Source organism: Centruroides sculpturatus, unplaced genomic scaffold (genome assembly GCF_000671375.1).
Source record: "Centruroides sculpturatus isolate CEXI.00-Female unplaced genomic scaffold, Cexi_2.0 scaffold153, whole genome shotgun sequence".
NCBI classification, from domain to species: Eukaryota; Metazoa; Arthropoda; class Arachnida; order Scorpiones; family Buthidae; genus Centruroides; species Centruroides sculpturatus.
This window is the reverse complement of record NW_019384491.1, coordinates 818,127-830,485: the sequence shown is the minus strand read 5'-3', so window position 1 is coordinate 830,485 and position 12,359 is coordinate 818,127. Positions and strand designations below refer to the sequence as shown.

At 52.8% G+C, this 12,359-nt stretch overlaps 4 protein-coding genes across 4 annotated transcripts; 1 reads left to right on the top strand and 3 right to left on the bottom strand.

Moving 5' to 3' along the window:
* Positions 1–1,104: 1,104 nt before the first annotated feature.
* Positions 1,105–1,767, bottom strand: LOC111621805 (vegetative cell wall protein gp1-like). The gene has a single exon (XM_023364054.1). The coding sequence runs from the start codon at positions 1,765–1,767 to the stop codon at positions 1,105–1,107; it is 663 nt and encodes a 220-aa protein (XP_023219822.1).
* A 691-nt stretch (positions 1,768–2,458) lies between these two features.
* Positions 2,459–4,306, bottom strand: LOC111621804 (uncharacterized protein T26G10.4-like). The gene has a single exon (XM_023364053.1). It carries the CDS (start codon positions 4,304–4,306, stop codon positions 2,459–2,461), a length of 1,848 nt encoding a protein of 615 aa, XP_023219821.1.
* Positions 4,307–5,149: 843 nt separating this feature from the next.
* On the bottom strand, positions 5,150–6,175 carry LOC111621803 (mucin-2-like). Its single transcript, XM_023364052.1, has one exon. It carries the CDS (start codon positions 6,173–6,175, stop codon positions 5,150–5,152), a length of 1,026 nt encoding a protein of 341 aa, XP_023219820.1.
* Positions 6,176–8,771: 2,596 nt separating this feature from the next.
* On the top strand, positions 8,772–12,074 carry LOC111621802. The gene has a single exon (XM_023364051.1). The coding sequence runs from the start codon at positions 8,772–8,774 to the stop codon at positions 12,072–12,074; it is 3,303 nt and encodes a 1,100-aa protein (XP_023219819.1).
* The last annotated feature ends 285 nt before the right edge of the window (positions 12,075–12,359 follow it).

The window sequence follows — 12,359 nt, the reverse complement described above, 5'->3', positions numbered from 1 at the left end:
TAAAGATGAGTGGACTGAGGGGACACCCCTGTTTAACCCCAGAGAGGATGGGGATGTCCTCAGTGTACCCGTCGCTGGCACGAATCCTCGTGGAGCAGCCAGTCAATAGATCGGAGATGATGGCGATGCTGTCCTCGTGTAACCCGCACCATTGGAGACAACGGATGATGGTGTGGTGTGGGACCGAACCAAAGGCGTTGGCCAGGTCGAGCCACGCGATGTGGCAGTCCTTGCGTTGCCTCCTGGCGTCTTTAATGCCAGCCTGTAGAAGAAAGTTGTGCTCAAGGCACCCTTCGAAGGGGAGGAAACCCTTCTGCGAGTGGGAAAAGATGTCTCTGTCGAGACACCAGGATAGCAGGCGGCTGGCGAGGCAGGCCGAGTACAACTTGCCCTGAGTGCAAGAGAGGGCAATCGGTCGCCAGTTACTTACATCGTCCTTGTCACCACCTTTGTGGATCAGTATGGTGTTGGATAGGCTCCACCATCGTGGGATGTGGGAAGTACGCCGGATGGCGTTGAAGGCGCTGGACAAAATAACACCATGCGGATCAACGCGGCTCCAATGGTGGTAACGGAGCCCGTCCGGGCCGGGGGCCGTGTTGTGGCACTTACGGTAGCGGAGCTGGATTTCGTCCGGGGTGAAGGGAGCCGATAGCGGGTCGCTGTCTTCGTGGCGTAAAGATTCTGGAAAGAAAGTAGGCAGAGGGCCCAGATGGTGAGTGGGGGCTGCATATACTGACCTGAAGTGTTGGTATAGTGCGGCCTGGCCGATCTCACAGTAGGTGGGTTGCCCGTCCGTGACGATGGTCATTGCTTTCTTCTTATTCACCCGGTAAAGTTTTTGAATGCTGCTGGCGTCGTTGGCAGCTGCTGCACGGGGACGGCGGTTGGTAGAGGGTTCATGGACCCGGATGTTGCAGATCTGCTGCGCCAGGTTGATGAGGTCGTCAGACATGACCTCCAGCATGTCTGCGTCAAGGGCGACGTCGAAGCGGTCGCGCCAGGCCAGGGCCCAGCTCGGGATGGTGGAGGGCTCAACAGGAGGTGTCCGTGGTGGCTCGAGTTGTAAGCCTGAGAAAGGTGCAATGCTGAGGCCTGGTGGTCTCAAGGGGCCAGTGACATAGGAGTGTCGATGGGTGGAGGTGGAGGACCTGGGGAGGCGACATCGCTTCTGTCAGTAGGAGGGACCGGGGTTGGAGGAGAGCACTCAGTAGGTGGTGGTGGAGAGCCTGGTGAAGCAGGAGGAGGTCCAGAGGTGGCTGCCGGAGGTCCTGGAGAGGCCGGTGTGCTGAGGGGTTCCTCGGGTGGTGCGGGAGCAGGGTGAGTAGCTCTGCGTAGTCGGGCCCTGGTTGATCTTCTGGCAGTGCTGTGTTGTCGTGCAGCCAGAGATACATATTCCGGCGACGTAGGCGGGCTGCTGGCTGAAGATACAGAGGACTCTGCAGCTGCGGTGGAGGCGTCCGTGGGGAGGGACCTATGCCAGTTCCTGAACCGCCTGATTTTGCGGTTCTTGGGCACTGGAGCAGGAGGTAAGTAGGCCTCGATGCTGGATTTGCAGGCTGCAGACTTGGCCTGGTGGGCTTTCAAAGCTTTAAGTTTCAACAAAGTGAGGCCACAGGCACGACATTCGAAAGCAAGGCTGGTATTGTGCTCACGTTTTAAGTGGCGTACCAGGCCCGCGTGGTCCACATATTCACATGGGATGGGAAGACACAGTTCACAATTATGTGGAGGTCGTAATGGGACCAGGAGAGTCACTGGCGGCATGGCTAAGATCAGTGCGAAAAAGTGAGAGTGAAGGGGCGGGAATGCCTCCTGGGGTGCCGAAGCAGCCAACCAAGGAGAGGCAGGAAGGGGAAGAAAGAATTACTGCCCAGGCAAGCCTGTGCAGTAAAAGAAGTACATGTTGCATCGTGAACAGAGTTCACGCCGCGATAGGAAAGTCGTTGCTGGTCAGGCAGCGAATACACTGTGCGTCTAAACAGTGCAGGCCGCCCTTCCAGCGGAAGTAGGAAGGGGAATAGGAAAGAGAGAAATAAGTTAAAACAACTTACCACCTGTCGGGGAGCAAACGGCTCGGAATCCGGAGGTCATCAGCTGGAGGCAGGATCAGGCTTAATTAATGATAATCAAGCTGATAAGAACAGATTTAAAAAGCCTTTATTAATATATAAATTCAAAAAGATGATTACAGGGTATACATAGGCAAAGGTGAATATATACAAAGTGTGAGCACACTTATGTGAGCGCGACATGGGCAAAGAATTTGCCAACAGATATATACAAAAGGTGTTAACACGAAACATGGGCACGTTTGCCAGCCAGTTATTTTACAAGTACAGGTGTTGTCGCGATACATGGGCACGTTCGCCAGCCAGTCATGGAGTACATTGGTATTGGTGGTACCGAGGACATGGGCACAGTTGCCAGCCAGTATCCCATTGGGATAAAAACGCGTTTACAGAGGTACATTTACCTGGTTAGACAAAGGTTGGGTAGTCGATGTGGTGTGTGTTGGTCGGGCTTGGTTGCTGCGTCGGTTAGAGTCCAGTGGAGGTGGGCGGCGTGAGCAATCTCCCAAGTGCTGCCGGTATATGTCATTGCTCCACCTTATGGCGTCGCTAACCATCAGTCGTTTCATCATGTTAGCGTAACGACGGCCGATGTTGAGGCGATGAAGGATGGATTCATTTTGATGGTCATAACCTCCGAGCGCACCAATTATGAACGCCCCGAAGAATGTGTCGTAGCCCCGGCTGCGAAGATGTTGAACGAGGTTGTAGTATTTGCGTTCTTTTTCTTCCCTCGCAGCGTCGAAGGCCGGTCGATCGTTTTCAAAAGGGGTTGTGACATCTATTACCGTTGCAGATTTCGATTCCTCGTGCAGGATAACCAGGTCCGGCCTGCAATTTTCGTGGTATCCAGGAACCCGCTGATTCACTAGTACGGTGGCACCTCTTGGCTGGAAGGCTTTCACCAGCCGGTTCACTACGGCGTTGTGGCGCTGTGTTATAAGGCGAAAGTTAGGTGGGCAGTGGCACAGTACGTGGGAAAGCGTTTCACGAGCAAATCCGCATCGGCGGCATGATTTGGTCTCGTTCCCGAAGCGCTTGTGGCCGCGTAGAGCAACCACACTCAGCCTGGCGCGGTGAATGAAGCGCCAGTCCGAGAAGCGGGTGTACTGGCCACTGCTGAGGAAGTGATTGCTCACTTCACTCGAGGCCGTGATCTTGAAGGCCTTAACTTGATCTGGCTTCGCCGTCAATCGCTGCAGGTGGTGGAACTTCAGGAGTCTGTCAAGTACGTGTTGGCAGCCTCTTACCCGTAGGCAGTTGTTGTCTATGGCGATGGTGGGGACGTTTCCGGGCCCGTTCGTCCAGCTGATGTCGATCTTCTTTTTCAGACGTCTTGTAGCCATCCTCAGGCGAGTCCATGTCGATGTAATGTCCTTCGATGGATTTCCTAGGTCGCCATCCATGGACCCGTCGAGGTATTGGCAGATGTCGTCGATGGTCGGGGTACGTTTAATTCTGGAAGAGACCACGTCGCGCAGAGCGCCAAGTGATACGTTGATGATATTCTCGTCCCTGGAGATAAAAAGATGCATTGCGTGACACACCTGCGAGATGTCGGAGAGAAGGCTTGACGGGGTGACATTAGCGCCTCCTTGTTTGTAGGCCAAGTAGACAATCTCAGCGCTGGCCCGTTGTGGTACGCTGAGCCATCTTTTAACCAGGCGCTTGAGGACTCTGTCGATCTTGTCGAGTGTCTTTTTTGGTGTGGTTCCTGCAGTGAGACAAAAAGACAGCCGTGGCATGACGAAGGTGTTTAGTGCGTCGAGTTTTTGCCAGGGTGCTAGGTGGGATGAGTCAAGCTTGTACATATCACGAACTACGCCCTCGGTGGTGGATGCTTCCGTGTCGCATCTCGAGAATCCGGTGGGGACCCCGAGATGCTTGTAGGCATCGTCGTTGCCGAGCCTCGGGAGGTCGGCTTGGTCAAGGGAGAAGGTGTTGGTACCTACGGAATGAAGCTTACCTAATACGGCAAGTGTGCCGCATTTTGCGTGATTGAATTTGATGTTTGCCCATTTCGCCCATGCGGCGATGGAGTCCAGCTGAGCTTGGAGCCCCTGGCTGCTGCTGCTGACCAACGCAACGTCGTCGGCGTAGGCCAAGGCGTCGACAGTGTGGCCGTGGATGGTGTATCCTTTCTTCAAGGCTTGGAGTCGACGGAGGGCAGGCTCAACTGTAAGAATAAAAAGAAGTGGGCTGATGGGGCAGCCCTGGCACACACCTAACAGCATGGAAACAGGTTCGGTTAAGCCTGTGCAGGTGCGGATCCTAGTAGTGGAGTTCTCATAAAGCAATTGGATGGTGGCGATGGCGTCAGGGTGCAAGCCATGCCATTTCAGCGATTCCCATATGATGGAGTGGGGAATGATTCCAAATGCGTTGGCAATATCCAACCAGGCTATGAAGCATTCGTTACGAGTGCGCCTGGCGTCTTGGATAATCGACTTTAGCAAGAAGTTGTGCTCCACACAACCTTGATAGTGGAGAAACCCCTTTTGAGCGGTGGAGATGCGATTGTTCTGGTCGCACCATTTCAAGAGCCTATCCGCCAGGCAAGCGGTGTAAAGCTTACCTAGGGTGTTGGATAGGGAAATCGGTCGCCAGTTCCTAAGGTCCGATTGGTCCCCTTTTTTGTAAAGTAGTACGGTGGTGGAAACCCGCCAAGCTTGGGGGATGTACCCAATCCTTTGCACAGCATTGAAGAGTGCTGCAAGAATAATACCTTTCGGGTCCACCCGCCTCCAGTGCAGGTAACGTATTTTGTCTGGGCCCGGTGCGGTGTTATGTCCCTTGGCGATCCGTACAGCGACTTCTTCCGATGTGAATGAGATGTTGATTGGGTCCGTAGTCGTCGTGGGAGCTGGATCTGGGTCGATAGGCACTGGGGTGGTTTCCCTAAGAGGACAGATTTCATTAATGTTTTTAAAGTGGTGGTAGATTACCTCGGGGTCGACCTGGCAGAAGCGGGATTCGCCACCAATTATGTGATCAAAGGCCCGCTTTCTGTTGGTACGGTAGAGCCGCTGGATGTGGCTGGCCTCTAGTTGACGGGAGGAGTTGCGGTCCGAGGTATTCTATTGGTTGCGTCTTGGTCCCTGAATGTCGCAGATTTCGTAGGTCAGTCTCATAAAGTCGTGCAGGACGCCTTCGAGCATATCCTCGTCGAGCGTAGCGTTGAAACGGTCAGCCCATGCTGTAACCCATTGAGGGGGGCCGCCGCTAGCATCTGCAGATGATTGTAAGTCGCTCGGTGGGAGTGCAGTGGCTGGAGGGCTGGGCTGCGTCGATGGAGCCTGGTGCGGAGGTGACGGAGGGTCCGTTGGCGGTGAGGCGATGTTATCTCTAGTGGTGGTAACAGTCTGTACAGGGGTAAAGTAAGAATGGTTCGCCTTACCTGGTGGCGGACATGGGGTGTCACCTGTTAGTTGCGTGGGGCTGGCTGGCACCGGTTGACTGACGCTGCGAGGTGGAGATGGGTCCGGATCCTTCCTTGTAGAGCTTCTCGTGTTTCTCCGTCGCTTCGTCGAGGTAGCTGTGGAGCGTTGCGACGCTGTGCTAGTTGCTGGCACCATTGCACTTGCTGCTGCTACCTGGCTGTAGAGACGTGGCGTGCTGGATGTGCTGGCAGTTGGACTACGTTGCGACGGTTGGCTTTCCTCCGTAATAGTTTGGATGGACCTAGTGGCCCTCCTGTTCCGTGGCGCCGTCTGCCTGGTCGGCGGGGAAGGGGGTGCTGAGCTCCAGGACGAATCTCCACTGGGCGGATTGGCTGGCGTTGCTTTGGGCTTCCTCCGGACATAAGGTTTTCTCGGCCTGGTTGGAATGCATATCTTCTTACGATCTGCCGGGAGCGCAGGAGGGGGCGACAGAGCCTCAATCTTAGCACGGCAGTCGTCGACACGCAATTGATGAGCCTTCACAGTTTTTAGTTTTTCGTGAGTGTATCCACACGCACGACACTCGAATTGGAGTGTAGTGCTGTGGATAAGCTTCAGGTGCTTAACTAGCCCGGCATGGTCCGCATAGTCCCGGGGAATTGGCAGACATAGCTGGCAACCATGGGGCGGGTGGAGAGGCACAAGTACAGTTTGAATTGACATGGCTTAGTAAGACCAATGTGTAGCAGAGAGACAGAAGGGTAAAGAGTGGAAAGCCCCCTGGGGTGCAGAGCAGCCAACCAAGGAGGGGCGGGAAGGGGAAGAAAGAAGGTGTCCTGAGTGAAACACCACGGGCTTTAAGGACTACGGGGTGTCCAAGTGGAGCACCAGAAAAGCTACCGGCCTAGGCTGGTAACGATAGACGAAAGTGTTGCCAGTCGAGCAGCGAATACACGGTGCGTTTAAACCGTGCAGGCCGCTCTTCCGGCGGAAGAGAGAAGAGTGTAGGACAGAGAAAGTAGCAAAACCAAAATATACTTACCCAGAGGTCTGGGGAGCAATGTGGGGCTCGAAGTCCAGTTCTGGTCCTTAATTTAGGCAAGGAACATCAAGCTGATAAGAACAGATACTACACATTTGATCTTAGCCATAAGAGTAATGGCTAAGATGAAATGTGTAGTCTCCTCGACAAAACCATCAAGCGGCACGTCAAAAAATGGATGAACCTGCCGCAACGTGCCTCCCCAGAGGTCGTCCATATGCCGAACTGCCAAGGTGGAGCCAACATCTCACCGTGTGCAGTACTAGCCGACGTCGCCCAGGTGAGTCATGCGGTCAATTTATTTCTATCTAGGGACAGCAACGTCACCAGCCTCGCCACCATGACCCTCAAAAAGGTCGTTGAAAAACGCCTCAGACGCGAACCCACCAACGCCGACCTGTGTACATACCTGGCTGGGTCCATGGAAAATGAGTTTGGATGTGATCCATATGACGTCCCTTCCCTCTGGACCCGACTCAGGATGGCCACACGACGTTTAAGAACCCGCATCGACCTCACCTAGACCCCAAACGAAGACGGCACCCTCGCTCCCTCAGTCGACGGCAAGCCACTCAACAAGTCCAACGCAGTCAGCACCATCACCGCAGCAGTTAAATCTACATACCTAACGGCCCTCTTAAGAAAACCCGACCAAGGCAAAGCATTCCGCCTAATTGCAGGTAACCACAACTCTAACCATTTCCTGCGAGATGGGAACTTTACTAGCTTCGCCGAATGGAGGTTTATTCACCGGGCAAGACTCAGTGTAGTCCCCCTCCGCGGCCTACGCCGCTTCGGTAATGCCTCCCAGAACTGTCGACGATGCCAGCGGCACAGAGAAACTTTGGCGCACGTGATTAATCACTGTCCGCCAAATTTCTCCCAGATCACCAAACGACACAACTCAATACTCAGCCGCCTCCTGAATGCCTTCGACCGGAAACAAGCCACGGTGTACTCAAACCAATGTGTTCCAGGATACACAGGCAACTGTCGACCCGACCTCGTCATTGTAAACCATGAACCAAAAACGGCAACAATCATAGACGTCGCCACGCCGTTTGAAAATGGCGAAGAAGCATTCAACAGAGCCCGCGAGGAAAAAATCAAAAAGTACGAAGACCTCGCCGCCTACTTCCGCAGCCGTGGCTTTGACACATTCATTGATGCTTTCGTCATTGGCGCTTTAGGCAGCTATGACACCGCAAACGAAAGTGTTATTCAACGCCTCGGCATCTCGAGAAGATATGCAAAATTGATGCGCTACCTTATGGTAAGCGATTGTATAAAATATAGTAAGGACATTTACATGAACCACGTCTGCGGTCGCCGCCAACAATAACTACTGTTACTTTCCGCGTCCAGACTATTGTATTATTTTTGACAGGCTAGAGCCCATGTAAACGCGCACATCTCTCATTGTACATATCTCCGGCTTGAGCCCATGGAACGCGCAGAGGACTTCTGTCCTCACATACTTCTTTCACCAACCACTTTGTATCTTACTGGCTGGCTAAGTGCCCATGTTCTCACCTACTGATCTACCAATTTCACTGTACATACTTATTGATTATAATAAATGGCTAAGATCAAATGTGTAGTCTTCTCGGCCTTATGGCTAAGATCAAATGTGTAGTACCTTTGTACTTATCCTCTCCTTTTTTATCACACCCCACATTTTTGTATATATTTTAAAGGAATTTAAATAAAATCGTTTATATCTGTTCTTATCAGCTTGATGATCTTTGGCTAAATTAAGGACCAGACCTGGATTTCGAGCCTTACATCGCTCCCCAGTCCTCTGGGTAAGTATTTTTGGTTTACTTGTTTCTCTTTCCTCTACTCTTCTCTCTTCCGCCAGAAGAGCGGCCTGCACGGTTTAAACGCACCGTGTATTCGCTGCTCGACTGGCAACACTGTCGTCTATCGCCACCAGCCTAGCCTGGTAGCATTTCCGGTGTCTTGCTCTTACACCCCTGGGTGTTTCACTGAACACCTTGTGGTGTCTTGCCTGATCACCTCTATCTTCCTCTTCCCGCCTCTTCTTGGTTGGATGCGTAAGCACCCCAGGGGGCCTTCCGCTCTTACCCCTCTCTTATCACTTTGATCTTAGCCATGTCACGTGTGACACTCCTCGTCCCACTACAACCGCCGCATGGTTGTCCACTGTGCCTCCCAATCCCAAGGGAGTACATTGACCATGCTGGCCTAGTGCGACACCTGAAACGTGAACATTCTACGGAGCTGAACTTCGAATGCCGGGCATGCGGCATCGTCATGACAAAACTTAAGGCCCTGAAATTGCACCAGACAAAGGCCAAATCATGCAAAGCCAGCATCGAGTCCTTCTCGCCAGCTCCCATTCCGGAAAACCGCAGAATACGACGTTTCACGACCAGGCCCAGACATCGCCAAGTGCGCCGTGCCACCATTGCCACAGCCATGGACACCACTACCTCACCGTGCTCTGACACCAGTGCCTCTCCTCCGCAAAACAACACCTCTCCAACAACGAGCAGCCACAACAATCGACGGAGATCGGGTCGGACCCAAATGAGAAGAACCACCAACCCGGCACCCATTTCACCGGAGGACAACGCACCCGCAACAGTCGATTCTCGCCATACCGCCAGCAGCACCCCACCTGCTACTCCGAGGCACCATACCGCACAGCCTGTGGTCATCATCTCGCCATTGCCTAATAGCAACTGGACGAGAAGCGAACCCTTTCTTTCCAGGCCCCCATCACCACCTACGGACCAGCCACATGTACCCGTACCAGAGGCTCAACCAAACCCCGGATGCCCGCCACCAGCATGCGCCCCGGTTGAACTTCAGCCTCCAACAGACCAGCAATCGACGGATGTCCCCAGCTGGGCCCTCGCCTGGAGAGATCGATTCAACATAGCACTGGACCCTGATATGCTGGAGGTCATGACCAATGACCTCGTCACTATGACACAAGAAATGTGTGCCATCAGGGTACACGAGCCCACCACAAATCGCCACCAACAGCCTATCACGGCATGCGACGCCAGCAAAATCCAGAAGCTGTATAGGATAAACAGGAAAAGGGCAATGACCATCATAACTGAAGGCCAACCGACCTATTGCGAAATAGACAAAGACTGCCTCTACGAACATTTCAGGTCAGTACATTCCTCACCCACTGACTCTCAGGGCCCATGCCCTACCCTTTTCCCACAGACGCTTCAACATGACAACAACGACCCGCTGACAACGCCTTTTACCCCCGAGGAAGTAAAAGCTCGATTCAGACGCTGCCACAACACAGCCTCAGGTCCTGATGGTCTACGTTATCAACACTGGAACCGCCTGGACCCTCATGGTGTAATACTGAGCAGCGTATTCAACGCAGTCCTGAGGACTTCCCACATCCCGCAAGGATGGCAAAAATCCAATACCATACTTATCTACAAAGGCGGAGATAAGCAAGACGTCACCAACTGGCGTCCTATCGCCCTCTCTTGCACACTTGGCAAACTGTACACAGCTTGCCTTGCCAACCGCCTCCTAACCTGGTGTCTTGATAATAACATCTTTTCCCATTCACAGAAAGGCTTTCTCCCGTACGAGGGTTGTTTAGAACACAACTTCCTGCTACAAGCATCAATAAAAGACGCAAGACGCCAACGCAAGGACTGCCACGTAGCGTGGCTTGACATTGCCAACGCGTTTGGATCGGTACCACACCGCACCAACGCCCAATGTCTCCAGTGGAGCGGCCTCCATGAGAAGAGCATTGAAATCATCATGAACCTCTTAGCCAACAACTCCACAAGGATCCGGGCCCAAGACGGATATACCGATGACATCCCAATCCTCTCAGGCGTCAGACAGGGCTGCCCCTTAAGCCCACTTATATTCAACATCGTAGTGGAAACGGCCATCAAATGCGTAAAGAGCCTCAACAATGGCTACAACCTCATGGGAGAAGAGGTAAGTATTATCGCCTACGCAGATGATCTTGCCCTCATCAGCGCCACCAGAGAAGGCCTCCAACAACAACTGGACGCCATCACGGAATGGGCAGACTGGGCTGGCCTCCACTTCAAACCTAGGAAATGCGCCACCCTCTCAGTCATCGGCCCTCGGCACACCACCGAAAACATCACTTTCAGCATCCAGGGATCCACACTTCCAAGCCTTAGCCCAGACGACACATACAAACATCTTGGCGTCCCGACGGGCTTCTCTACTCACCCAACGGACCCCGACATCTTCAACAAAATCTCCGAGGACATTCCCCGACTTGACAGAGCTAAACTGGCCCCCTGGCAGAAGATTGATGCACTAAACACCATTCTTCTGCCAAGGCTATCTTTCCACCTTCTTGCAGGTTCCAACCCTAAAAAGCCACTGCACAAGTTGGACCGCCACATCGTGAAACACACCAAGAAGTGGATGAATCTCCCACAAAGAGCCAGTTCTGAGATCATCAATATCCCCAACGACTTCGGCGGCGCTAACATCCCATCTTGTTATACTCTAGCGGCCATCTCTCAAGTCACCCAGGCAATGCACCTGCTGACCTCCAAAGACCCTACCATCTGCCTCCTGGCCACCAGTTTCCTCAAAGACGTGGTGAGAAAACGTATCTACCGAGACCCGTCCCTCGAGGATATCTGTACCTACTTAAATGGATCCATGAACGACGAGTTCGGCGCCAAGTCATACGACATCTCATCAATATGGACGAGACTTCGAATAGCCACTCGTCGCCTCCGCAAGACCATCGATTGCGGCTGGACCCCAGTAGGAAATACCATCGCCATGGCCTGCGAGAACAACCTTACCAACAGAGCCAATTGTACCAACGTTCTATCTACCAAATACAAATTAGCTCAACTGAACTGCCTGCTAAGAAAACCCGACCAGGGTAAGTCTTTTAAAATCATTTCAGGACACCCTGCAAGCAGCCACTTCCTCAAGAGCGGTAATTACACGACCTTCGCCGACTGGCGCTTTGTACACAGAGCTCGCCTCAGCATCGTCCCCCTCCATGGACATCGGCGCTTCGGGAATACATCTAAGAAATGCAGGCAGTGCAACTATCCCCGAGAAACTCTAGCCCATATGCTTAATCACTGTACTCGGAACTTACACATGGCCACCAAACGCCATGATGCAGTCTTAAACAGACTCCACCACGCCATCCGACCCGGAAACTTCGAAATCCTCACCAATCAACAGGTCCCCGGGTACAACGACAGATGCCGACCAGACCTAGTGGTCATTAGCGACACGGCAAAAACCGCAACGATTGTGGACGTATGTATCCCCTTTGAAAACGGCCAAGACGCCTTTGATATAGCAAGACGAGCCAAGGAAGAAAAATACCGCAACGTTAAAGAATACTTCAGAAGGCAAAGCTATAACACCACCTGCGACGCCTTCATCCTCGGATCCCTGGGAGGTTATGACCATCAGAACACCTCCGTCCTACAACGTCTCGGTATCTCCCGCAATTACAGCAGAACCATGATCAAACTCATGGTTAGCGACACGATTCGCTGGAGTAGGGAGATCTACCACCACCACCTTCAACGTCCCAATTAATCATCTTGTCGCGTGTCACTCTATGTAATTACCATCTTACAGCTGGCACATCCTGAGCCCATGTCGCGAGTACACTCTAATCTGTCGCGACCCATGGCTGGCATCTTTGAGCCCATGTCTCGGTTGATCATTGTACCTGTCGCGTCCCGTAGCTGGCATTGAGCCCATGTCACGTGTGTACCCTACTATTGGTTAGGGTCACTCACCTCTTTGTGGCCACCACGGCCCTTCCTTATATTTACATCATTGTACATTGAAATTTTAGTCTTCAATAAAAAGTTTTTA

Bases quoted from the DNA above. Each gene is read 5' to 3' on its own strand.
- LOC111621805 (XM_023364054.1), bottom strand. From the start codon at position 1,767: ATGCCGCCAGTGACTCTCCTGGTCCCATTACGACCTCCACATAATTGT.
- LOC111621804 (XM_023364053.1), bottom strand. From the start codon at position 4,306: ATGCTGTTAGGTGTGTGCCAGGGCTGCCCCATCAGCCCACTTCTTTTT.
- LOC111621803 (XM_023364052.1), bottom strand. From the start codon at position 6,175: ATGTCAATTCAAACTGTACTTGTGCCTCTCCACCCGCCCCATGGTTGC.
- LOC111621802 (XM_023364051.1), top strand. From the start codon at position 8,772: ATGACAAAACTTAAGGCCCTGAAATTGCACCAGACAAAGGCCAAATCA.